At 42.5% G+C, this 26,669-nt stretch overlaps 2 protein-coding genes across 2 annotated transcripts in view; both read left to right on the top strand.

Annotated features, from left to right (window-relative positions):
- Nucleotides 1-3,724, top strand: part of afg1lb (AFG1 like ATPase b) — a 32,401-nt gene extending 28,677 nt beyond the window's left edge. The window contains exons 12-13 of the mRNA XM_031727716.2: nt 2,863-2,970; nt 3,241-3,724. Coding sequence (XP_031583576.1) covers nt 2,863-2,970; nt 3,241-3,387 — 255 coding nt within the window. The 3' untranslated portion in view covers nt 3,388-3,724. The remainder of the gene's footprint in view (nt 1-2,862; nt 2,971-3,240) is intronic.
- Nucleotides 3,725-7,069: 3,345 nt separating this feature from the next.
- foxo3b (forkhead box O3b) overlaps nt 7,070-26,669 on the top strand; it is a 43,687-nt gene continuing 24,087 nt past the window's right edge. Inside the window, exons 1-2 of the mRNA XM_031727678.2 lie at nt 7,070-7,358; nt 7,678-8,389. Of these exons, the coding sequence (XP_031583538.1) occupies nt 7,841-8,389 (549 nt within the window). The 5' untranslated portion in view covers nt 7,070-7,358; nt 7,678-7,840. The remainder of the gene's footprint in view (nt 7,359-7,677; nt 8,390-26,669) is intronic.

Genomic DNA, 26,669 nt, shown 5'->3' with positions numbered 1-26,669 from the left:
CCAGTTAGTGAACGAACATAAAGGTATCTCTCCTGCCTCTTCTGTTGGCCATTTTGTGCAGCTGCTTAGGGGAACTCTTAAGCCACTAAAAGTCCTCTTCCCTGCTCTTAGCAGATCTCGCCTTAGGAGCCCTTTTAAGCGCTAGGAATCTTGAGGAATAGCTTTTATATTAACTGGGATTGTCGTGTCACTTTTAGGGGAAATTCTAAGAAAACGTCACGACTCTGAGAATTTTCTTAGAATTTGGCCGCTAGGAGCCACTTTTTGCACAAAGATTCTTTAGGGATACGGGCCCAGATTTCCACTGGTCTAATGTCCATTCCTTGTGTTTCATGGCCCAAACAAATCTCTTCTGCTGATTGCTTTTCCTTAGTAGTTTCTTAGCAGCTATTTGACCATAAAGGCCTGATGGACACAGTCTCCTCTAGGCTCTAATCAGAGGTGCTGCTAACTTGCGATTTCTGAGGCTGGTGACTCGGATGAATTCATCTTCAGCATCAGAGGTGACTCTTGGGAGGAGGAGGGGGGGGGGTCCTCCTCCTCCTCCTCCTCCTCCTCCTCCTCCTCCTCCTCCCCTCCTCCTCCTCGTGTGAGCCAGTTTCATCGTAGCGATTGATGGTTTGTGCGACTGCACATTCAGAGTTTTAGCAATTTTTGGACTGACTTACCTTCACTTCTTAAAGTAATGATGGACTGTCATTTCTCTTTATTTAGGTGATTGGTTCTTGCCATAATATGAATTCTAACGGTTGTCAAATAGGGTTGTCAGCTGTGTACCAACCTGACTTCTGCACAACAAAACTGATGGTCCAAACCCCATTAAGAAGGCATGAAATTCCACAAATGAACCCTGATAAGGTACACCTGTGAAGTGAAAACCATTTCAGGTGACTACATCATGAAGCTCACTGAGAGAAGACCAAGGGTTTTGTAGCACTGTCAACAAATAAAGGGTGGCTAGTCTGAGGAATCTAAAATATAAAACATATTTAGTTTAAAGTTATTTATCATTCTTTTCTTTGCTACATAATTCCATATATCTTGTTTCATGTATTTGACATCTTCAGTATGTATCTACAATGTAGAAAGTAGTAAAAATTAAATAAAACCATTAAATGAGAAGGAGGAAGAGCATTAGAGTTACCACAGAGTTTTCTCCACCTGGGTGCACCTACATCTCTAGACAGCTGTGTTGGTGACATGCTGCTAAAGGCCATCATACTCCACCTTTGACAGTGGTCCAGCCTGACTCTCTGAAGCTTTGGATGTTTTATCGTGGGATGCTTATGAGCATCCTGAACACTGAAAGGCAGCCTTGGCAGAATCTGTCCAGAGCTCTGGATAAATATGAATATGTTGTGGTGATCTTTGGTGATATATGAATGCTACTGAAGCTGTATATCAAGAGCAACCCTACTGCCCCAGTCCTTTCCTGGAGAAAGAGGTTTTGGGAAGCCTTGTGATGTCATGTTGCTACGTCACTCTCCTGGCTTGATAAATTGAACGAGGTGTCAACCGTGGAGCTAGTCATGCCTCCATGTATATGCTCCCTTGGGTCACTGCAGTCTTGCACCCTGACAGGTTGTGTTGGATGTTAGCATTGGTGCTGCTTGATGGAGGTTTCAGGTTTAGCCTGTTGCCCTGTGATGAAAGGTGAGTCTTGCTTGTGGCATTTTCCACAGTGGGTTTCCATGTCATCCAGTTTCCATGTGAACCATCAGAGGTGCTTTGTATTATTCTTAATCATCCACAAACATCTCTTTTCAGTCTCTTTGTTGGCCTTGGATCAGAAATTTGGAACTCCTTCGTAGCTGAACTGAATCTGCATTACACTTTCCTGACAGTCTTGCTAATGGACTTACACATCCAAGTACCTGTCACTTTTATGCTGTTCAGGCAGACTTCTGTAAGCCACAGTCAGTGGGCTCTCTTGCTTCAGGCCGATTCTTGCCTTTCCTTTGCTCGCAGTCCAGGGCAATGAATGGAATCAGCAGCTGGAGTCCTACCCAGACACACAGAGAAGCGTGTTGGTATTTTGTTTTTTTTAGATGTAAGAGTCTTTTTTGTTTGCTGGCTACAGGTAGGAAACTTTTATTTTACCAACTTTTGGTGCCACATCATCTTTTGGTACAGTGAAAGTGATTAAAGCCCAGCTAATGATCTGGTAATGGAAATATATACACCAATACAGGTACCTGTGATAGGCCAACATCATCATTAGGATTATTTTGGACAATAAATATATCAGTCAGGCTCCAGTGGGGCTACTATCACACTTTGTTTATTCCAATAAGTTTACCTTAGTTGAATTTTTCCAAGTCCTTTGTGAGTTTTTTTAGGGGTTTTTCATTTGTTTGATTGGATTTTTTTGCAAAATGCTCCATTCAGCACTGAAAAAAGTATTTACTAAAAGGGCTAAACTCCTCAACACTGTGCCAGCCTCATAACAGGTAACTTCATACTCACTGATTTGTTACCTTTTAACCCCATATTATATTCAATTTAATTTTAGTTATATAGCACCAAGTCACAACAACAATCACCTAAAGGCGCTTTAAATTGTAAGCTAAAGACCCTAAAGTAACACAGAGAAAACCCCAACAATAAGTCGACCCCCTATGAGCAAGCACTTTGTGACAGTGGGAAGGAAAAACTCCCTTTTAACAGGAAGAAACCTTGGGATTGTGAATGAGAGCACTTTTGTCATATCAATGAGACAATAACACGTCCCACAATAAAATTTAAATTTATTAATTCAAGACAAGGAATTAATGTATGAGTAAGCTACCAGTAAACAGACACTTAGCCCTTAATGTTATAGAAGGAATTGTCATATCGCTCTTTCTTGGCCCCTTGTCCAAGGTGAGGGTGGTGCTGCTGGCAGATGCTCCTTTGGACCGGCTCTTTGTCCACACTGGAGGAGATGATGAGAGGGACCGACAGCTCCTGGATGACCTGGGCCTCAGCGAGGTAAGGTCACATCTCTGTTATTTATCCTGTTGAATCGGATATCACTATATTATTTTCTTTTTTTAGTTTAATAACAAACTGGCTTGTTGCTGCTATTGAAGTTGAGATCCTGTTTACAGAAATGCAGTATTCACTTTCACATATTTACACACAGATGTACAGACTGGAGATTAAATAGATGACTCTACACTCATCTTTCTCCCCTGCTGCATAAACATTTCTCTTTTGAGTATACAAGTTGCCAACTCTGGTGTCGACTCGTCTATTCAGGAGGCAGCAGAGCGGCTTACCCTCTTCACAGCCGAGGAGGAGATCTTTGCCTTCCAGAGGACAATCTCTAGACTGATGGAGATGCAGACGGAGGCATACTGGCTGGAGGGAGACCGCAGTCGCAGAAGGAACCACAGTGAAACTTAGCACCTGTTCCTAACTGTCATGATAATTATCTACCTCCACACAGCACAGAGCCCTAAGCACTAACACTGCATAGGAGATGCATTCAGTTTAACAGAAGAAGAAAAGACCTGTTGGACTGTTTTGGGAAACCAAAATCATCTTTTTTTTTTCCTTCTTCTTCTTCTTCTTCAGGGAAATCAATATTTAACAAGCCAAAATAAAGCATAGTACCTGTGTGTGTGTGTGTGTGTGTGTATGTGTGTGTGTGTGTGTGTGTGTGTGTGTGTTGTCCTTTTTTTCTGTCTGGTCGTTTTTTGTGACATGTGCTATCTCCCCATTGAGAACTATTTGTTTTAAATAATATGAAAACCTCTCTAAAATGAGTGAACCACATGCAAAGGGTGCTCACTTTAGTGAGGGAAGTGTGTTTCACTGCAGTTGGTTACTGCCCTCTGGTGGGTGGATGTGAAAAGGGTAAGATGTTTTCAAGCTGTCCATTTGAGCATTGATGTTGATTTAGGATATGCTTGCTATTATTCAATATACTTAACATATTTTATTTTAAGGAACTTCTGCCATTTTTGTAAGCTTTCTATGAAATAGGACAGAAAATAAAGTTAACTTTGTCTTGCAATAATATTTGTTTTATTTGTGCACAATTTGAATAGATCTTTAAATTTGTACCTAACAACTTGATCAGTAAGTTTGCGCAAATCTAATTTCTGGTTATTAAAATATAAATATATTTCTTGTATATCAGCTATATTTTCATGTAAATTCAAAGTCAGTTGGAACTTTAGCTGTGTTATCCATATTCGTTTGCACTTCCCTCACATGAGCCTGTAGGAGGCGGCAGAGGGCTTATCATTTAAGGATAAGGTCATCACAGTGCACGGCTCCATACCGGACAAGCCCACTCTGACTACAGACTACATTATCTAAACCAAGACCGTTATGTAACACAGTTTGTTTGTACGAAGTGTCCATCCAGCCAGTATCATGGAACAAGTAGCTTACAAAAACACTGAGGTAAATGTATAATCTCATTAGATTTAAGCGTGCACACCTACACACACATACACACGATGTGGGTGCGTGTACACACATCATGTGTGCAATCATTAAAATGTGCTTGAGTGGGTAGTAAAAGATGCAAGTCCACCCACCATACAACTTTCAATTAAAGTTTGGGGTTTGTTTGTTTTTAAACGATCTCCACCCACGAGGAGGCCCCTAATCCAATCAGACCATTATGCCATTTGGGGCAAACATCTGACATAAACAGAGAAGGCCGCCCTTGCTTTGTGATTGTCTTAATTGGATGATTTACGCTGGCTTAGAGGAATGTTTGTCGTCTCAGTCCTGCCTGGATTCTGGCTACCCCATGCTGACATAGGGAAGACTAAAACAGTTCACCTTTTGACTCCTGTCCACCGTCATATCATCCATTCGCTCATCAGGCTGCTGCCTAAAACTGTCCTGATAATGTTGTGATTTCACCTGGAAGAAAGAAGAGGAGTTAAAATTCAGATGCTTTTTGATTCGTGTGTGTTGACAATCCTGGATTTACAAGGTTCAGAAGGGGCATGTAGGGTGAAGCTAACTTATCTTGGCGCACAACAAACTGGCCTAAAAAGGAAGTAGAGTACATACCTTACACTTATTAAATATTACATACAATAAAAGAAAATATAAGCATATTATTTTAAATGTGCATGTCAATATTGCTGACCAGCTGACAGAGCAAACAAGTCAGTAATTGGTCTATTCAAAAAAGTATGAAACATCTAACATACAGCCCACTTTGATCTAAAGTGAGCCGAATATATATATATCATTAAAACACCAAAATCTGTGCCCTCCTTTACACTTTCAAAGCCATCCAGCTGGCCCAATTCTGGCCCCTGAGCCTTATGTTTGACACCACTGATCTAAAGGTTGAGGCTTTTTTGGCTCAATAGATGCCATAAATGTGCTCAAGAAACAACTGCTACTGCTATGGAAGAAATAAAAAACTACAAAACAAAATAAGCTATACAAATAAAGCCAATTTTAAGGTCGATAAGAGCAGATTCAGTGTAAAAATGCCTCAAAGTTCTTGAAATAATTTAAATAATAACAATCGGTGCATCAGATTTATAGTAGTTAGAGCGGGGGGAAACCATCAAGTGTAGTTAATGATTTACTGCTGCAAAAATATTAAACCCAAACAAAATCATTCTTAAAATTCTCCCCGAGTAACCAAACACTAACTCCCTTCGGATATCTTGAAGGTTCAGCCTGATATAAAGCAGCTGAAAGATAAAAGTGTGATCATGTTGGTGAAAGTCCACAGGGCTTTTTTTGTGTGTGTGTGTAAACTCAGACATCCTGACCTCCCGCTGAACATCCACTGAGCATTTAACTCTGTAGTTCTCGGCAGGCGCCAAACTGCTGCATCAGGTATTCTCTTTGACATGAAGGGAACAAAAACCATCCCACAATGCGTGTGTGTGTGTGTGTGTGTGTGTGTGTGTAATTCTGTACAGTACACACTCTAGCCTGCTGCTGTGGATGAGCGTGTCAGCTGTAGGCTACCAGGCCACCTGGGAAAATGTGTGTCATTGAGCACAGTAAAACAATAGTGTTAATAATAACAACCAGCTGATACTTAATGCTTGTGCACTGTGGTGAGATTTACTCAAAGGCCAGCAAATGGATAATACATTGTTTATTTGCATGATCTGACTGGTAGTGGAAGCAATATCCTTACCCTTAAATGTGACAATGACGCCATAGAAATTAAATGTGATAAATCACCAAATGAAAGCAGCACATAAATTCTAATGTGTTATTGGACCAGATGCTTGAAAACATACAGTAATGAATCCATACTGTAATGCTTCAGTGATATTTTTCCTTCAGTCTTTCATGAACGCGCATTCCTGCACAGAAAGGCGAACACGCGCGCTCGGTGAAACAAAGACGTGGACGAGGCTCTTTTGAAGCAGTCAAGGTGGAGGAGGAGAAGGAGCGGGGAGGAGGGGATGGAGGCCCAGAGCATCACTTACTGGACCGAGAACCATCTAGGATTACTCTCCTCATCTCTAGAAGGGGTGACGTAATTCTGGACTACAGTGGGCGTGGTCTGGGCGTGATTGACTGATTAAAGGCACAATCGGCCACTGAACTTTGAGTACTGAATAGGAAGTTAACTTTAAAGATGAATGTAAATCAGTATGTTTTTAAAATATTATTTTAATATAAATGTTTTAGATGTGTTTTGGCCAGAAAACGAGTAATTTTAATATTGCATCATATATAAAACTTGATAAATGTAACAATTTATAAGGTTTTATAAAGCAACTGACATTAAACTTGTTGCTTTTTAAAAAATATTTACCTGCACCTGTTGTGCCACAAATTCCATTTCCTGAAACAAAATGTTAGCCGCAAACTTTCCATTAACAGTGAAATCCTTTCTGAAGTAAACATGTTAGGGACTTCAGTGGTTCTCCCTCTTTCTTCTCCTCCTGTGTCCTTTAATTTCTTTGCACACCACTGACATGTCAGGACGTGTCCCAGCCGTGCAGCAATCTATAGTTCCAGCCTCCTCTGCGCGCAGAGATGCAGCCGTCCGATATAACTGTAGTGTCACTTTAAAAGGCGATCCCATGCGCAGGATCCAGGGGGCTGGTCCTTAATCGACTTACGTGCGCGTGTGTGTGTAAAGAGAGTGTATGTGAGCCTATGCATGCGCGTGTGTATGTATCACAGTGTGTGGAGAGCAGATCGAGATACAGTAGTAACCCAGAGTGAGGTGGCAGTCTTATTCCACATCGACACCGACTTGCCCTGCATGCGTCCTGTCTGCCTTTACATCGCTGTGCGCACTTGAGGAGTAAAAGAGAAAAGAGTCAAGATGGCAACTGGAAGTGGCTGTGGACAATCCGGGATTTAGTCTTTTCTGTATTTTGAGGTTTTTTGTGCGATCAAGTGACCGGCCGTGCAAGGTATTTAATTTAAAGTGTTCGTAACAGATTTATGCCCCAGAGAAAGGAAGCTTTATCACTTTCTCCTCCTCCGCTGCTCTCCAGATTCTTGCAGCAGGAGGGGATTATGCGTAGAGCTTATGTTAGTGAAGTAGTATTTTATTATAAATGTAGTGAAGATCACGGGGTGCCATGTTTAAATAGTACTAGTGTGGCTTCACTGACACACTTAGCACTGTGTTTTGTAGACTCGTCTTTTTTTTTGTTGTTGTTGCTTTTTTGCTTTTCTATAACGAAGTGCTTTGGGTTTGATTCTTGCTTTTCTTCCTGTCCTTCCCAGGCGTGAATAACTGAAGTTTTTCTCTGGACTTATCTGCTATAGAATTAGCAACAAAGGACGGGAGCGCGCATTCATGGGATGCGACTTTGACAGCTCTTCATTTCTTGTCCTGTAACTTTATTACCTGGCAGCGGGGGCGAGATTGTGATTGGAGCCGGAGAGAATGGCTGAGGCTCCGCTCCCCGACACACTCCAGGACCTGGAAGTGGCTATAGACCCGGACTTTGAGCCCCAAAAGCGGCCAAGGTCTTGCACCTGGCCTCTGCCGAGACCGGACTCGAGCGCGGTGAAGCCGGAGAGCAATGACACAGATATTATACCCGAGGAAGAGGATGACGAAGAGGACAGTGCCACCGCGGCTGCCAATGGCTCTGGCGCGGCGGCAGAAGATCAGAGTAGCAACAGTCCCATTGCCGATGGAGCGCTCTCCTCACCCGGCCAGGAGAGCGGTGGCTCCCCGCTCTCCACACACTCCCCGACGGCCACCCCTGGCGCTGTGAACCCCAGCAGCTTGTCTGCCGTGCAGACCCCAAGGAAAACATCATCTCGCCGTAACGCCTGGGGGAATCTCTCCTACGCCGACCTGATAACCAAAGCCATTGAGAGTTCACCAGAAAAGAGACTGACACTGTCCCAGATTTATGAGTGGATGGTGAGATCCATCCCTTACTTCAAAGACAAAGGCGACAGCAACAGCTCCGCAGGATGGAAGGTAAGAGTCTTCCCACCATCCAGCCCACCAGCCCCCCTCCTCCCCCCCCTTCCTCCATCAAAACAAAAACAAAAAGCATGTGGCTTGCAAACCCACTGACGTACACTCACAAACAGACACTCACATGCACTCAATTATGCCAAGACTGTAGATTCCCCCCCCTTCAGCTTCTATTTATTTGGGAAGTCTGGCACTCATTACACCTCTCATTATCATGCTAATGGAAATTACAGGGCAGTAAGAAAACACAGGTTTTTTTAAGGTCATTTAAGATCATGAATCTGCTTAATCAGCTTGAGGATTGGTAACTCCTTTACATAATTATCTTCTAAATGTAACAAAATGTGACATGAGGAGCTTATTCCAAAAAAACATTATAAGACTTGGAAAAATTCCAAGTTCCTGATCCGTGATATTTCTTTGATGGCTGGAAATGGAGCAAACGAACACTTGAACCGGTTTGTCTGGAAACACAGTGGCATATTTTGAGTGAAGCGGTGCTACATAAGACTCTCAAAGAATGATGCAGTTATATAAGACAGTTACTGAACAGCAGCTAATCCGCTTGGCCAAGGAGCTGAATGTAAACATAACAATTTAACACTAATGCTCTGTGGAAACATTTGAATCCCGAGGCCTTCCTTTTATGACTAACCTCTGCAATGAAACCTCACTGTGGTTGGTTCAGTGCACCCATTCAGTCTTTTTGTGGTTGCGATACTAGAATGACACTTTTGATAGTCACTTTGTTCATATATATATATATATATAAATATGAGCTACATTTCCATTATGCTATTGTAACCACAGAGGCATTGCCCTGTTTGCTATTTGTTATGTAAACCTTGGCAGGGATCTGCCAGTCTCCTGGGTCAGGTAGGCAACTGCCAAGGTTGCTGATCCTACCATGGGGGAATTACATAAGATCTGCCCTGAGTTTGGGCGAGCTGTTATGTATCGATCTGGTGACTGAAAAGGCATATGGGGACTGTGAAAAAAGAGAGGGCGTAGGAGGGAGGTACAAAAGGTCAAAGAGCAGAGATTAACACCCACCATAAGCTGAAGGATCGGTCCTATGGGGGCCTATATTTTGTCAGGGCTTCTCAAGTTTTCTTATGTGATATGGTTCGGGGTGTAGCCTCATCAAGGCCGAGTTCACCGTCACCATGCAGGGCTGTTACTCCTGGAATTTCGGGCATGAGGGCCAAGCTGTCAGAGGTTTAGTGTTACACATGTCCTGTCAGTAAATCTTGGCCGGGGCTCACAGCCTATGCCTTCTTCTTTCTTCTTTTTGTTGAATAAGACAGGCAGACTCTAGCTGCTTTAGGGTGTAACAGAGTTTTGACGTCTTTTTCTATCACAGATCTGTGATACAGAGTGGTGCAGTTTATTTTAACCAGGCATATTTCATTCAAGTGGCCAGTGTGTCTCCCAGCGTCATACTACCCGTCACGTCCTTTGTAGAGATTCTAGGAAATGAGCAGTGAGCAACGTTTATTGAGCCCATTAGGATGAGTGCCTTGAGGTTTCCAAAAAACATCTTTTGTGAATCAGGTTGGATTTGTTTTTAGCCTGAGCAAAGGTAAACACAGAAATTAGAAGCCTGGATCAGGAATCTTCAGGATACTTGCCAACTGACTAACCAGAAACATATTCTTGTGCGTGCTGGTTTGTTTACATGTGTGATGCTGAGGAAATCTTTCCATTTAGTGTGTTTTGGTGCTGGAGCGGTGGTAGCAAATTAAATAAAGTGGTTCGTGTTTGCAGGTTTCCAGACTGCGAGAACAGAGAGTTTTCATTCCAGCTGATCTTGGGCTTTACTTCCAGTGGCGTTTAGGGATGTGAAATACCATCTCCAGGGTGGTGATGTTTATCAAAGCCACAAATTCATTAGGTGTACTTCCACAGCTGGGATGATTTTCCTTCATAGAGGAATCCAGTTATTCAAAGTGTGACACAAAAGGTCTCAAACTGGAGAGAGAAAAAGTTAAACATGTTGCAGGGATTCACCAAATCTTTATTGAAATCTGTGTTGAAATAATCTGTGATTCTATAACACTGGATTTTTTTAAACGATGACACTTCTACAGCTCTGAAATAATGAGCAGGCTTCTCAGCATTAAGGCCTGAGCATGTCCCAAGCTGTACTAAGGCTTTAGTGAAAAGCCCATGAAACTAAAGACAACCTGCAGAGCCCAGTTTTTAGAGGACTGCCTCTGCACGGGGACCTCAGAGTCCCTTTCCTTTGCTCTTAGGTTTCACCTCCACACAGAGGTTTGAACACCTACAGTTTCATGCACCCAGGGCACCTTTGTTGAGGAGATTTGCTGAGCAAATCCTAGTAATCCTCCTGAGGTCTCTCTCACAGGTTCCCACCTACAACATTGTGCTCCATGTCTTTCTCAGTTAACCATCAGCCTCAGTAAAAGCAGATAGCCAACAATAACGCTTTTATTACCTTAGATTGTCTTTAACCGGGGACGGAAACTGGATGTTCTTTTCCTGAAACATTTACCATTTGTCATTAACTTGTTCTTAGACACTGAAAACAAGTTTTCATTTCCTAAGTTAAAAGAAAAACTGTATCTTTTCTTTATTCTTATCAAAAATTCTATACTATTGTCTTTTTGCCCTCAGAAGCAGAATCAAATGAGCATTTTTCCTGATTGTGCTAGACCAGATACACCTAACTTTTTGGACTGAACCAGTAGTTGGAGTTTTTCAGCAAAGGTTCTGTCCTGGTGGTGGTGGTGGTTGCGGGGGTGAAAAATGTGCTAAAAAGCTTTGGTATGGCGGGGGAGTGAATCTCAAAATAGCACACATGCATAACACTGGGTTTGTGTATGTGTGTGTGCGTGTTGTTTGCATAAACCAAAGATTAGGTGCACCTGTGTGTATTTCTGTGCAAGTACACGCAAGTATTCTCAGCTGCAGTGAACTTTGTGCTCCAGTGTTACTTAACCTCGCTGTAATAGGCTCCCTGTTCCCAGTGGCTGCCCGTCACAGGCCAAGTCCTAGTTATGTCACATTGGTAATTAAGGTTAAGAGGTTGTAACAGCTACACTGCACATAAAGTACGGTTATCGCCATCTGATATAAAGTCGATTGCTTAAGTTCTTGTGTGTGTGTGTGTGTGTGTGTGTGTGTGTGTGTGTGTGTGTGTGTGTGTGTGTGTGTGTGTGTGTGTGTTTTAAACAGGGTTAGACCAGACATTCCCACACAGACATGCTGAGACATATCTAGTGCATTTGTCTGGTCATGTTCGGGCTTATCGCCAAAGTTCATGAGTTCTAGTTTATGCCATGTAAATTAATACAGGGATCTGAAATTAATTTTATTGATTAGATTATGTTAGTCTTTAAGATCCTTATGGTTGCAACACACTTTAAACAAATCTTAAAGTCCTTGGATAATTGATGGTTACTTGGAGAGACTTCACGTTCAGCTGAAACCACAGAACACTGAGTCACAACCACATGAGTTAAAGGCACCTTATCTGATTCTCACTCTACAAAGAGAAAAGAAAACAGGTTCATCTACAGAACAACTGCAACAGTCGCACACGCAGGGATAGAAACAGGCTCCCGACCTAACCGTTACACATTAGACCATCTGACTTTGTGTGGAAAACAGAGTTACAATAAGCCTGTGTTTGATTATCCAGGCACTCCGAAACAGTTGATTCTATGGAGCCGAAATTATTTGTTGTTTCTATTAGAGCGGGACAAGGTGGAGAAAAGGGAAGGAGGGGAAAAATATGCTTTCTTCACTTTTCCTTGCTCATTATTCCAGTGTTGGATGAGATTTATTTGGCTGATAGGAGCCCAGCTTGAGTGCAGATCGAATTCTAGAAACGGCAAATCAAATAAAACACCAGAAAATAGTGAAAATAGTTCTTCATATGAACTAAAACCCTGCATGCCATAGTCACCTTTTTATATGACTATTCACCTGATCTGTTCTGAAAAGACGTGATTGACCAGTCTCTCGTAATAGGGCTGGATTTTCTAAAGCCTAAAACCAGAGTCCAAGGGAGGCAAACGAGTCTAGTTCCCTCCCAGACCACTTAAATTACAGTCGTATTATTAAGGATTTCTTTTGTCCAGCCAGAGGAAAACCATGTGGCCTACCTCAGCTTTAAGTACTCTTTGAGGTTGATGACGGGATATTAAAGAAACTCTCATAATACTGAAGGAGAATACCAGAAAAGATTAGGCGGGAGAAATGGGTGGTGTGTGTATGTGTCTGTTTGTATGTGGAGCACAATCTGAAGTCCTCTCAGATGGAGCTGGGAAATTACCAATGTGAAGGAAGTGAAGCCAAAAAAAAGGAGTATCAAGACAGTAAGAGGAGGGGATGAGAGGAGGGGGCCAAGGGGGTAAATTAACAAGCTTTGCTCTAAATTGGGGTATTACAACTGCCCTCTGGCTGTGATTCCCCAAGGAGGGGCGTGAGGGTGTGTAAGACGAAAGGGACAATGGGTTATAGGAACCCACCAGCTCCAGGCTCCCCCTCAAGTGTGAATAGCGTCTTCCAGAGCAGTCAACCTCGGTGTGCAGGAAACCCCCAGGTTCTGTTCCAGTTCCATTTCCAATCTATGGGAACATCTTCTTTAAAAGGCCTGAGCAGCTTTTTCCCATCTAGATGTGCATCTGAAAATTTTTCTATAGGGACAAAAGTATGCGGACAAATCAAAATCACATCCATATGCAATAATCCATTCTGCATAAGTCGTAGGGAGAAATTATGCCGCAAGACCAACTGGGAAATCAATCCATATAAGCTTGTGGGTGAGATGGTGGGAGAGGATGGGTGATAACACCTGGCTTGGAGTCAGTGTAAAGTCAGGGCTTCAGTTTCCAAATGTGTTATTTTAAAGAGGCCATAATCAGCAATGCTAAGAAAACATTGCAAAATAGGAGCTCCCATTGGCTGACAGAGAGAGTGTAGTGAGCCTGATTGCATTGCTTAGCTATACAACTTTAATATTTTGGTTTACTCATTCTGTATTTGTCATTTTCAGCTGTTCCAAACTGTCTACAGACAAAAAGCTTAAAAAGCCATAGTTAGAGATCGTGTGGCTTAAGATGTAGGTTGGTAACATATATCAATGCAGATGTTTTCTGACACTGTACTCACAAAACTATCTGCACTTGCAGATTTAAAGACTTGGTTTGGTAGGAAAGGGTGTTTCCCAAACTATATTGCAAGGTTATGCACTATTGTCTGATATTCATTTGTGTGCCGAAGCATTTGGATTCCCCTTTCAGTGGAACAAGGAAACAATAATTAAAAACTCACAGATGAAAGATAACAAAGGTGTCCAAATACTTTTGGCCGCTTTTGTACGTCAACAAGTGCCAGCATCTGCTTTTCTTTCTCTTTCATTACCTTATCTGTCTATCCATCTGACTCTGCATTAAAAACTGTATTCTTCTTCAGATTTTCTGTCATAATTAATCAGGCCAGTGAAACACACAGAAATAAGTACATTTTGAACTCTCCTGAGGGCTTTGTGTGTACATTAAGGACTTCTGTCAGGAGGCTGGACAATAAAAAAAGCACACTTTCTGGTTTCTTTCTCTCTTTTTCTCTTAATTTTCTGGATCCTCACCACCCATGTCACCCTCAGAACGATCTGTTCTCCTCAAAGACACTTCTCAATTATTCAGTGCACTTGGGATGAATTCAGATCACCATATTAATTTTTAAGGGCCTGTTCTTGGCTAAAGGCGAACCCTCTCTCACCATTTCAGTCTCTCCTTCATTGCTTGAACTCCTCTTCTTCAGTCCGCTCTCCTTTTCTCACTCTCACTCCATCCCTCATTATTTTCCTGCCAGCTCCCTCATTTGTCTGGATGTAAAACACCGTGGTGAGCAAAAACAAGCCATTCCCCTGTAGCTTGCCGCTGCTCCTCTGAAGCACAACTCTTGAGATCTGTTGTGGGCTCTAATGAATGGAGATAAATCTCGGTCCTCTCCTCTCATTAAGGAAAAAAGACAAGAAGGAGTCATGGCAGTATCAAGGGAGTATCCTTTTTTTTTTTTTGGTGGCCATTATAGTAACGCAACACTGTTTTTGAGACACTCAAGACTTTATAATACAAATGAATAGTCCTAAAACCTCAGTGGAGCCCAGCTGTGTTTTGACAAGGCTTGGATTTTGGAAGCAGACCGGTCATAGTGTGTGTGTTATGTGTTTTGCATGTGTTAAACAGACACATGCCTGCACATGCCCAGTTATTGATAACATCTAAAATACAAACACGTGTCCTACACACGAAATGCAGGTTCAAGATGAGGGCTTGGTTTGACTCAGCATTTTAGCTCATGCAGTAAGGGATTAAGGCTCCAGTGTACCTGCCGGTTTGGTTGCTTCACACGCCAGATGTAATGTGATCACACAGCCACATCCATTTACACTCAAAGGTTTTTTGAAACTTCTGTACTGATATATATCAATAAAACAGCGGTAAAAACCAATACTCGAGTCTCCAACCCAGCTGTGGCAGCAGCGGTCAAAAAATCCAGGTTACAAAAATTAAGAGGTGCACGACTAGCGGATACAGCAGGTACAATGCTGTTTGGCATCACACCAAGGGCACCACACATGGGTATAAAATTGCTCTAGGGGTGGGTGATATGTTGAAATTTTCAAACAGACTACCATCACCCCAACATTTGGTGACTGGCACTACATTTGCCTAGCCTTTTGTGTGCAGACCTTTAAACTATAGTCCCAGTTAGACCCTAAAAGGATGAGAGGTGTGATTTGGAGCAGAACTAGGTTGTGATTGAGAGTTTGCTGTTGTATATGTGTGCAGCATCCCCCGTCCTCTCAGTCAGATCCATCCTTGCTTGCAGCCAGTTTGAAAACCAGTCCAAGAGGTGATGTCACGGCTGCTATGTCCATCTTTTATATACAGTCCGTGTGTCCAAGCCCATTAACGTCAACGTGCTGAGAGTCTCTGTCAGTATCTATGTCCAGATCTCCATTATATCTCAACACAACAAAAAATTGGGTGTTTCCTCAGCTTTTGAACAGGATTACACAAACATATATTTAATTAATGGACTTTAGACAAGGTGGTGAGTGGGTTTTGTTCCCGTTGGACAGAGCAAGGACAGCTGTTTTCCCACTGATGCTGGTGTTTATGCTTAGCTCAACTAATGGGCCCCTGATTCAACTGCATATTTACTCTACAGGCAACAGAATGGTATCAATTTATCTTATCTAGCTTTTGTTAAGATTGCATATGAGCACATTTATCCTCATTTTTAGCTGTTCCCTCAAACACTTTTAAGAGGCCTAATTTTTCGTTAGTGTTGTTGATTATTACTGGCTGTGTTACAGTTATAACACAGTTATTTCCCACAGCCAGCGTGCTAACAATCACAGGTGGAATTTTCCCAGAGGATTATTTTAAGTTCTTCGTCGCTTCATAAAACTGCAGCTATCGTGTTGCAGATTCTTTCCAGAGCCTGTTGAATCACATTAGTGACGCTGCTATCGAGGCACCCTCACACTGCAAAACATTTGCTCAGCAGTTTATACAACATCAGATTACACTGGTCTTTTTCCAACTGTTAGTGCACAAAACTGGTGTTTCAGCCAGATAACTGCAGCAAAAGTGCACAGCTGAAGTTGCAAGAGTCATCACCAGCTGCTAAATAAAGAAAGTTCCAAGAAAAAGAAATCAGAAATGTCCACATATGCAGGTATTTTAACATCTAGGAACAAAACCTGACTCTGCAGTGGTTTATTTGGTGGTTAAACATTAGTTTTTACCTAAAGGGCCTCAGTTAAATCCCGTATAGTAAGTTTGAAAGCATGCCATTACTTGTCTTCCTGCTCCAGCCCTACTGTTCTGTAATTGACCCATGCCTTCAACCTCCCGAGGGAAAGGTTAACCAAAGCACTTTTCTAGGTCAGAGTCTGAGCAGGAAGGTTCAAGATAGAATCCAGAAACGCTAGTCTGGAAAATACACATGCTGCTCTGAGACACACCGTCTGTCTGGCTCTGTAAAAAGAAATAAAACATGGAGGAAAACAGCAATTATACATCCCCTTTAGCCCAGTTTGCTCTTTCTAAATAAGCTGATTAGCAGCTGGCCCGAGCTGCGTATTTACTGCATGCATGTATCATCAGTTTTGGTGAATAAAATGATTTTCCAAATGCCTTGAAGTGATGTGCGTCAAAATATGACTTCCTCCTCAATCTGCTGAAATCCAGTTGATTTATATATGAACACAGCATGCAAAACAATGGGCTTGAATACAAGAAAGGAAATATTTTGTTTCTAGAAAACAGGAAATGAGCAGTGAAGCAAAGGAAGTCTTGCTGGGCAGTCAAGAATATAGCTAATGACTATCCAAAGGGCTGCTATCAGCCCAGCTGCTGTAGGCGTGCGCGTGCGTTCATATGCGTGCGTGCGTGCGTGTGTGCTTAAAGGCCTGCATACCAACAGGGCGAGGGGTGGGGTTTATTTATCTGTCTCCATAGCACCCGACAACTTGTCTTTCAGGTGGGGGGTAAGACTTGCAGTTTGGGTGACAGCTGATAACAAGGTGACCTAGTGAACAAGTTGCTTACACACACACACACATGCACACACACACATGCAGAGTCAGCATGCATGTACCTCCCGCTGTGGCGTTACATTTCAGTTTCTCTGATAACCACATTGCTAAAGAGGGCCCCTTCTCTCTCGCCGCCTCCTCCTCCTCTATAATCGACTCCCTTCGCCATCCCGCACACCAACATGTACTAATAAACACACAGTGGCTTATGTGTTGACTTTTTATGTATTTTTAGATGTGTATATGGGGAGGGGGACTATAAACAGCAATGTGTGTTTAGCAGGTAAGGCTCCCAATATCTCCCCTCTGCGCATCCGTGCTCTCAACAGATATCTGCCTGAGGCATGTTTGAAGTTATCATTTCTGAATGTGGCTCTCCAATGTGGCTTTTAAACTTTAATTTGTTTTCTTCTGAGCTTGTCTCTTTCAATCTCACCGCTCCACCTATCTGGCATCATTGACTCTGTAAAGGACAGGATGAGCTACCGTTCCTGATTAACATTTAATTGAGTACAATAAAGCTTTCTGTGGCAGAGGAGCGAGGAGAAGAAGAAAGAAAGAGAGAAGAAAAAAACTCATACCCCTCCGTGTCAGTAAGAGTGATAACAGCAGATTAAACCTGGATTACCTTAGATTAAGTGTTTTGGAAGCCACAGTCAAGCTACATTCAGGTGCCCCACCTGTGTGTATGTGTTTGTGTGTCTGTATCTAGGTGTCTACGAGCATGTATCACATGTTTGCAAAAGTGTGAGTCACAGAATAAGACAAAGTGATTATGACTAGCTCTCAGTGGTGTGATATATTAGCTCAGTGTCTGTCATAACCATAGAAGAAAATAGTTCAGGTACTTTCCACTCTGAAGACTCTGAACTGATCAAAGTACACTAACAATATTCAGCGCTAGTGCCCGCGAAGAACTGAATTCCGATTTGACACATCCAGCGAATCTCTTTGTTGTCTAATAACCTGTTCAGCTTGTATTTAGAGTAGAAATCACTAACTGTTTATGTCAGTGTAAAGCAACCTGTTATGTATTAGCTATGAGATGGTTGGTTGCTTGAAGTAAATATGTAACATTTTGGAGTACGTCTGTACAATTTTATCGTTTTTGCTTTTTTAAATTATGACAGAACATCCTGTCTGGTGTTTAAAAAAATCACTAATAATGTTATTTAAATAAAAAAGTAATTTATTCCAGTAAAAGTTCAGCATAACCACTAAATTGACCTATTTCCACCTAAATAAAAAAACCTCAACCTCTGAGCATCTAGTAAAAACCAGTGATTGCCCAGTTACTGCATTGGATTTTTTGCTGTTGTACACTCATTGCAAGTAGTTGTGGTGACCAACTGGTCAACTAATTGCCGACTGGTTGTATTCCGGTTATATTCCTACATAAAAGCAAGGGTCCCAAGCGCTTATGTCATTTTGCAGTTAAATCGCCGTTCTGCAGCAACTGCATCACTATTTATGGAGCGATTTCTAAATTTCTTTTTCACATCTATGAGATTTGCAAAAGACAGAAAAAGATTTGAGACGTATCACAGGTTGCATTTGATTGCCAACTTGTCCTCTGCAAAGCGGTAGCAGACTGACTCCGCCTTATTGCTGTTTTATCGCCATCTTGAGGCACCGATGTTGCTGTGTAGATGGCAGCTGACTGCGAGAGGACGCAGACTTTGTCCCCAGCGATTTTAGAGGTGATGACATCACATCATCGCAATAATTTTGTTTGTGCCGCAGTCTCCAGCCACTGTTTTACCCAGTGTGACTATAGCATCAAACAGTAATGAAAACAGTTCTCATAGTGAGAAAGTGCGCTGACATTTGGTCCGGCCAGGGTGCAGTTTCACATGCTGTGGATGCTTTCCAACCACAGAGACTTGATAACCCAGATTTGATAAGCAAAGGCTGAGAGTGGCATCAAGCAGCCACCCTGCCAGCCACCTGTTCAACCCACAGGCTTTCTGTGCAGACACACAGCATTCTTTTGTCTCTGTGTAACCCTATAGGTCGGAGTCACACATGCAAAGCGTGTCAGTTTCTGGTATGAATTACACAGCCTAGGATGTGTTGCTGTACACATGCTGGGCTCCAATGTTCCACATCCTCTATGCATCATTAAAATTAGGGAATGATGTTTTCAGTTCTTTCTAGGGATACAGTAATAGTTCCCATAATGTCCCTACAGCAATTTCCCCACACAAAATATGGTCCCTTATTGTGTGTGTGCGCTATATGTACCAACTAAGATGTGAGTGGTTGGCAGTTCGGGCTCCAGTGGGCCTCAGGGTCTCAATCTTTGTCATGAAGTCACAACAATGGCCCAGCACTTCAGAGGTTGTGTGTATGTGTGTGTGGATATGTTACTCTGGGATGAAGGCGAGCCATTGTTGAGCCTGCTTCAGCCACTGACACAGAAAGACGAGGCTGATGGCAGCAGCTGAGGTTACATCAAAGAGTGTGTGTCTCTTTGTATTCAGTTCTTTACATTTATGCATCTGGACATGTTTAAACATTTTACACAAACACATTTGTTTGTCTTGTGTCATTTATGTTTTTCACTAGTATCAGATGTCTGAACCCCCCCTTTCCCTGGTTGCATGAGAGGCTAACTGCGAGGGCAGAGAGAAACACACAAGGGATAGAATTTCAATTAGACATTTTTCTTCGAGGCACTCTTTACTAACTGGAATCCATCTGCTTTGGGGCGGTGCACAAGCGGTGCAAAACTGAATCTGTGAGCCAGTGAAGCCACTCACCACCTCTCATTTGCTGGTTTGGTCATAACATACGTGCTCCATACCTCACACTTTGGTTTTCCCTTTTCCTGTCTAATATCTCATTCTCTGCTCCTTTATTGGTGTGTGTGTGTGTGTGTGTGTGTGTGTGTGTGTGTGTGTGTGTGTGTGTGTGTGTGTGTGTGTGTGTGTGAGAGAGAACATCATGGGTTTCAAGCTAATCACTTTAATGGCTCCCTAGCTTTACGCTAGGATCATTATGAGTCTTAACTTGTCTCTTCAACAATAATGACATTCCCGTTACTTTAGACTTCATTCTGTGTTTAGTGCTAATTAACAAATTTGTGTATGTTAATGAGGTAACCATTGTACGTGCTAAACCACATGTTGTTTGTATGTATTAGCATGCTAATGCTAGCTTGGGGCCTTAACGACAATCTTACTTGCATGCTATTGATTCGCTACTAACTGAGATAACTGGATTGTGTCATTTATTAAATCCAGTCTGGTGCTGTTTTCCATTTACTGTGTCATATGTAAGCGGCACTTCACCAATAGACCCTTATGTTTTGCTAGGACGATAGCGATTATAGCATTTAGGGAGCTAACACAAAGCGTCAGCAGTGTGGAGACGTTTCCCATTTTCCTTGGCAGCAATTTCTGTTTGTGAGTTTGTAATAATTTGAGGTTTATTGTGGTTTAATGGCAGGAGGGGATGACAGAAAAGCTTCACTCTTTTTCATTCTGTTGTATAAGGATTAACAATTTTGGTACAAGTACATAACAAGTTATACTTTCTACTCAAAATCACTTTCTTCACAGTTAGGAATAAATGAACATCCTGATGTTGCCTTACATATTGAGGTTTTGCAGGCATGTGATCACTGAAACGTGCAGCAACTGATTTCATCCAGTGAGAGCCAGAAACGTCCAGGAATCATTGCCAACAAGTTTGGATTACATTTTTCCTTAGCAACTGGTGACTATATCACATCCAATCTATCTGGCATTTGATGATGTCATGCACTGAGACACTTCAATAGAAGAATTATTTCATAATTGTATTTCTCTGCTTGAGGTTCTTTGCTTTTCAAAGAGAAGTACAGCTCAATAATTTAACACTGTTTCTCCAATGAGTATCTGTACCTGTAATGGGACTGGTAAAGCTTAAATCTGGCCATCCATAATTACAGAATTGCAAAGTATATAACTCAAGTCTTTAAACTGATTTGGTTGCTGTCACTATAATCATATATTTGCTGATTAGAGGATAAGTCAATAAATTACCTTGAGTAATAAGAAAAGATCCAAGATCCAAGTTACAAGGAAGGGAGATTACAAGGTCACTGTGGAGCTTGGCTCCTTCCTTATTATTTCTTCCCTCCTCTTATCTGTTATCATTTATGAGACCTAGGTAAACCTCTCTGTTTGCACACCTGGGTTTTACAAGAGAGAATGGGGGGAGGTTAGGAGCTTGATAACGTTCAGCAGAACAGAACACAGCCACATAAGATATGGGTAGATCTGATAAGCACGCAACAGCTTGCTGACAAAGCAAAAAGTGACTTGACCTTCAGCTGAATAACTTTTAATTAAGGAACACGATCTCAAAGTTGAAGCGCTTCCCGAAGAGTGTTGCAAATGAATTCAGCCCTTTTAAGGTTGAAGGTAAAAATCTTGCATTAGTGTTTATTAGATGCTATATTAAACGGGGGTGTATCTACCTTTACCTGATGAAGAGAAAGGTCAAACTGATGGCCCCAGTAACCCTCAGTGAAACGCTGCCGTTGAACTGCTCACCTACAAACCTACTTTGATACGAGCAAAGCTCCTCCACTTTCTCCCTCATATTTAGCTTTGCTGAAATTTAACATGCAAGTGTTGAATTTGCTGCAGAGGCCTAAAACATAGATGGTACATTGAGGATAAGACATAAAGAATAAGAGATGAAAAACTCACAACTACTGTGCAAATATTCCTGAACAGAGCACTGAACGACTCTGCATCTTTTTGTCACCATGCTCTATAAGAGCGTGGTTTAGCTTATGACCCACTAATAATGTAGTTCTCTACTTTCTGCACATATATGACCTAGGTATGACAGTTAGTGAAGCCCTGTTTGATTTATGGTCACACAGACTGCGTTTGTCCTTAACCTTGCTTATATGCAAACAGAGCACTCTTTGCAAATCTGTTTTTGCAAGGCATTCTTCTCCTAAAATGCAGGTATGGAAGGTAACTTTGGTCTGCACATATCTGTTTTAGTGACCATTGCTATAAGAGGTTTTGCAAATGTAATGTAAAAATTATACATGTTCATGATTGATTGTAGGAGAATCAGGGTATTCTTTTCTGTGCTCAAAGTTCAAAAAGACTTGACTGCTTTCTAAGAAATATACACTGAAACTTCATTCTGAAACTGATAACCCTGAAAAGAGAATGATTAATGCATTTTTAGAGCACTTTGTTACATCTGTTACCATATGGCGTAGCATATTAAGGGAGTTTTTCCTTCCCACTGTCGCCAAGTGCTTGCTCAGAGGAGGTTGTTTGATTGTCTGGGTTTTCTCTGTGTTATTGTAGGGTCTTTACCTTTCAGGATAAAGCACCTTGAGGCAACTGCTGTTGTAATTTGGTGCTGGAGAAATTAAAATTCAATTGAATTACTCTTTTGGCCTATCTTTGTTCTGCTCAACCTCTCCAAGTCTCACCACGTGCCACGCTTTTTTCATCCGAAGTGGATAGCTGGGCAGAGAGAATCCTCAGAAGCGCATGTGTGTGTGTGTCTGTCTGTCTCTGTTTGTGCTTCTCATTGCTTATGGGGGCATGAAATCGCTCCAAAACCCCAAGGCACATCGGGCACCGCTTTACCCAGACACAGAGCGTCCCTCTCTGTTACTCTCTCCCTCATCTCTTCCTTCATCTTCACCCTGTGTGGCAGTATGTTTTTAGGCATTATGGGTATCTGTGATTACTTTTTGCTTGTATATCATCACTCTGTTCCCAGAGTGACCTTCATCCAAACCAGCTAGCCATCTGCCCATCAATCACTCAGTTCCCTTGGTGCTGCTGAGGAGAGTAACTGATATCCAGAGACACTGACCTCAATACCTGGAGGGTCTCAAAATGGCTCTTTGGCAAGGATAGACACAAAACACACATGGGTACTTAGGAGGAAAGCATGCACTGGTAGAAATACAGAATAAATCCTTATACATACTTCAAATAGGACCAACTGAAGGAGGGACTCTGAAGTGCACATTTCTTATTTCCATATTCTGCTCCCAGCCTTTGAATGTGTAGGAGCCCTGATATAGGGAAGGCTCTGGTCTCGCTATGAATATATATGACTATATCAGCATGTGTGTGCAGGGAGGCCTAAGCTAATGCAGGGGAAAGCCCTGGCCTCAGCAGTTGTTGTACATTTTCCCCCAGAGAGATCTTCACTTTCCCTGCACACATGCTTTCCTTTCTGGAAGAAGCCTTCGGGTCACCCTTATGTGTAAAGAGTTTTTTTTTAAAAAGAGAGCAAGAGCTGAGAAAAAGAAAGTGGGCCCCTCGGCTTTTGCTTTTCTCCTCCTCTTCTGTCAATCCCTCAACATGTTGGTGGAGGTGGCGGGGGGATGGGTATGTACAGTATTGGAAGTCATGATCAGGCTGGAGTGAGTGTGCAGTCCCACCCTGTTACGTATTTAAGATACTTTACACACTATAGGCAACTGTAACCAAGGCAAATTAAAGGGATACACAAAAATACCTCATATGAGGCGTTAAAAAAAATATTCCAAAATAACCAAACCCATATTTGAACTCGGCCTTAGTTTTGATCTCTACTACAAATCTGTAAAGTTTCGTGAGTCTAACCTGATCACTTTTGATGTGATTGTGGTTTTGACTTGACGAAATCTGTCCACACACATAAAAAACACCTGTCGAAGCACTCTAAAACCACCTTTTGTGGTAGTTCCCACTTCACTAGGTGTTAAGAAGTGTAGGACAGCATTTTGCATGTGAAAATCAAGGTTCCTGTCCTTTCAGAATTAAAGCATCGGTGATTCTTTAATCTCAAGTTGTATTCTTTGCAGGGAAGGCAGAGCCCACCTTTGTCAGTAATAACAGCTGCAGTAGAACTTGCAGTGAGAGCAATATTCCATCCCCTTTGCTCTTCATTGGTTGTCAAATGATATTATAGAAAAAGAAGGAAAAAAGCCAACTCCAGATGAGGCAGGCACAAGAAAAGGTGTCGCATCAGAAATAAAACACTTAATTTGCACAGGTTTTTAAAAAGGAAATAAATGAAGCGGACGAGCTTCCGACGCATTGAGCAGTCCACCCCGAAGGCCGCGATATGCCTCCGAATGGCTCCACACCCTCCTCTCACCATGAGAGTGCTCCTCCACGGTGCATCGCTCAGACTGGAGGGTCACACCAGCCCTCCACCCCTCTTCACTTTGACAGTACAGTTTAATTATCTCGGACCCCCCTCACTCTGGAGAGAGCTTAGCGAGTTGAGTGCTTCTCTGTCTCTCGCTCTCTCTCTTATTTTTCCCGACTGGTCAATATTGGCAAGGAATCCATTTTCATATGACCACATGAGCCAATGTGTGCATTATTCATGAAGGGCCATCTCTGCTGGCAGGCTCCACCACCCAGTGTGGAAAGAAAAAACAAAACGGGAGGCTCATAATCCATTTTCAGAGTGTTGGCTCTGTTGTGTGGTGCTGTATGCGCCTCAATCTCTTCAAATATGGGTTAGTGTGCCTCATGATGTCTCTCTGCGCCTCCCCGCTGCCCCCTCTTTTTCCTTCAGTTTGCTCTTCTAAGCGTTTTTTTGTTGTGATTGTGACACCCTTTTTTCTTTCCTTCCCTTATTTTTGCCACCAAAGCAAAACGGCGGCAGAGTAGAATAGAATAGAATAGAATAGAATAGAATAGAATAGAATAGTGGATTTCTATTTTGTCCTATCTTTGTTCCGTGTAAACAAAGCCTTAACAGTTATGTAAGTTTTTGTTTTACAGCCTGCGGTCAGTTGGCTGCAGATTGAACTTTCCATGTTGATCACTGCCAGAGATGCCCTAACCCTCTCTGCGATGGCATCATGCTATCACAGGTGTATGTCTGTGGAAGTGCATATTGTGTGCACTACCACAGACATGCACACATTGCTAAGGTTTATCAGCACATCAGACTTCAGGGTGCTCGTTTTTTCTTTTTGTAATTCATCTACACTGAGTCGGCTCTCATTTGTCTTTCCGTATTGGCAAAGAGTCGTTGTCGATGTGTAGGGTTTTTTTGTTTTTTTTTAATTTTTAAGAGATTAATCACTCAGACAAGTGATATAATTCAGCTCTCATGGTCATCATGGGATTATGAGGTTTAGTAGATAATGTAATCATGAGGTGCGTAACTGCTGGTTGCACTGGTGTGGCAGCAAAACCACAAACCGACAAAAGGTGTGGAATTCAGGACTTTTAGTGTTTATCGAAGGGTTTTCACCGATGTTCATGCAAGGAGAGTAGTCGTTTGGCAAAATGCAGCAATAAATGCTGCAATTTTTCATATTTTTACGTAACTCGTTGGCATGTTTGGGGACTATTTGAGATTAAGAGAGGTGTGGCTCTGAAAAGGTTGGGCTGGGCCTTGAACCGGGAATGGAGCGAGGACAAATATGGGCCATTAATCCACTCTTTAGCATTAGCCAGTATTACCCTTCATCTGTCAGTGGCTGCTGCACCATGGGACACTGAGGCTGAGAGCAAGTGTGAAATTTTTGCCCATTTGAGCCACGTTTGCCTCTCAGTATCAGCCACACTCTCACCCCCTTCTGTCTCGTTCTTTTGCTCATTTTCAGTGACTCGCATCTGTCACCCTTTCTTCCTCCGTCTCGTTCATTTTCCCTGCCTCTGTATGATTACTGAAAACTGTATAGAGACAGTGCAAGAGCTCTGCGAAGAGTGGCCAATGCCATTGGCTGGCTGGCACTCCACCCCCACTTGCGATTGGCCCCGGGCTTCAACGTAGGATTCAATCAGCTGGGTGGAAGTGTATGTAGGTCAGTGTGTAGTGATGTGAGCCTTTTTCTCTCTCTGTGTTCCCCTCCTCCACCGCCTGGGTTTGGTGAACCGGCTGTTGTGTTAATTGGCCACGTTCCAACTTTCAAACCCAGACTTGAGGCGAGCGAGGAAAGGGGGAATAAAACAGGGAGGTTAAAAGAGGAAGCGAGGTGAAGGAAGGAGGCAGCAGAGCATAGGAGAGCGTAGGAGGGAGAGTGGGGGTTGGGGAGAGAATTAACATGGGGTGCCCTGTTGCATCTGAGAGTGCAATAGTGTGTGTTAGCGTGTTAGGCAGTCAAATACACACAGACACACAAACAGGCACCTGCTGGCAAATATAGCTCCACAGTGTGTTTGAATGTTGGAAGAGATGGAGGAGAGCGAAGAGTGTCACAAATAAATATGATGAAAGGAGGGAGATTGCAGCTGTGAACTGGTGCTACACTATTTCAAACCGTGCGTGCTTTGCCCAACTGCTTCTTCACACGGAGGCTGATCACAGGACATCCTGAGTTCGCAGACCACAAATGACTTAGAAACGGGATTGCTTGGTTATCTAATCGTCTGGGTTGTGACACTGTGCACAAAGCGAACCCATTCATTTGTGCAGCAATCTTCCAGCAGCTACCCCTCGCATCCGATAACAGCTTTTAAAGTTGAGCGCGCCGCCCAAGGAGAAGTCTGCCCGGCGCTTCTGTACTCAGCTGAACCAGTGAATAATTCACGCTAACCCAAATTCTTCTACAGTGTTTACTCTACCCCTAAGTGCTCCCACACACACACAGTCAAGCACCCCCCCCTCATAAGTGGTGCTCCCTAGGCGTTGCCCATAGTAGACTAACCCAGACAAGCAGACTGTGAAAAGCAGACAAAATAAAGTCTTGTACACTTCACTTTACTACTC

The sequence above is a fragment of the Oreochromis aureus genome, linkage group 15 (genome assembly GCF_013358895.1).
Source record: "Oreochromis aureus strain Israel breed Guangdong linkage group 15, ZZ_aureus, whole genome shotgun sequence".
NCBI lineage: Eukaryota > Metazoa > Chordata > Actinopteri > Cichliformes > Cichlidae > Oreochromis > Oreochromis aureus.
Note: the sequence above shows the minus strand (reverse complement) of the source record. Positions and strands in the feature narration are given on the sequence as shown.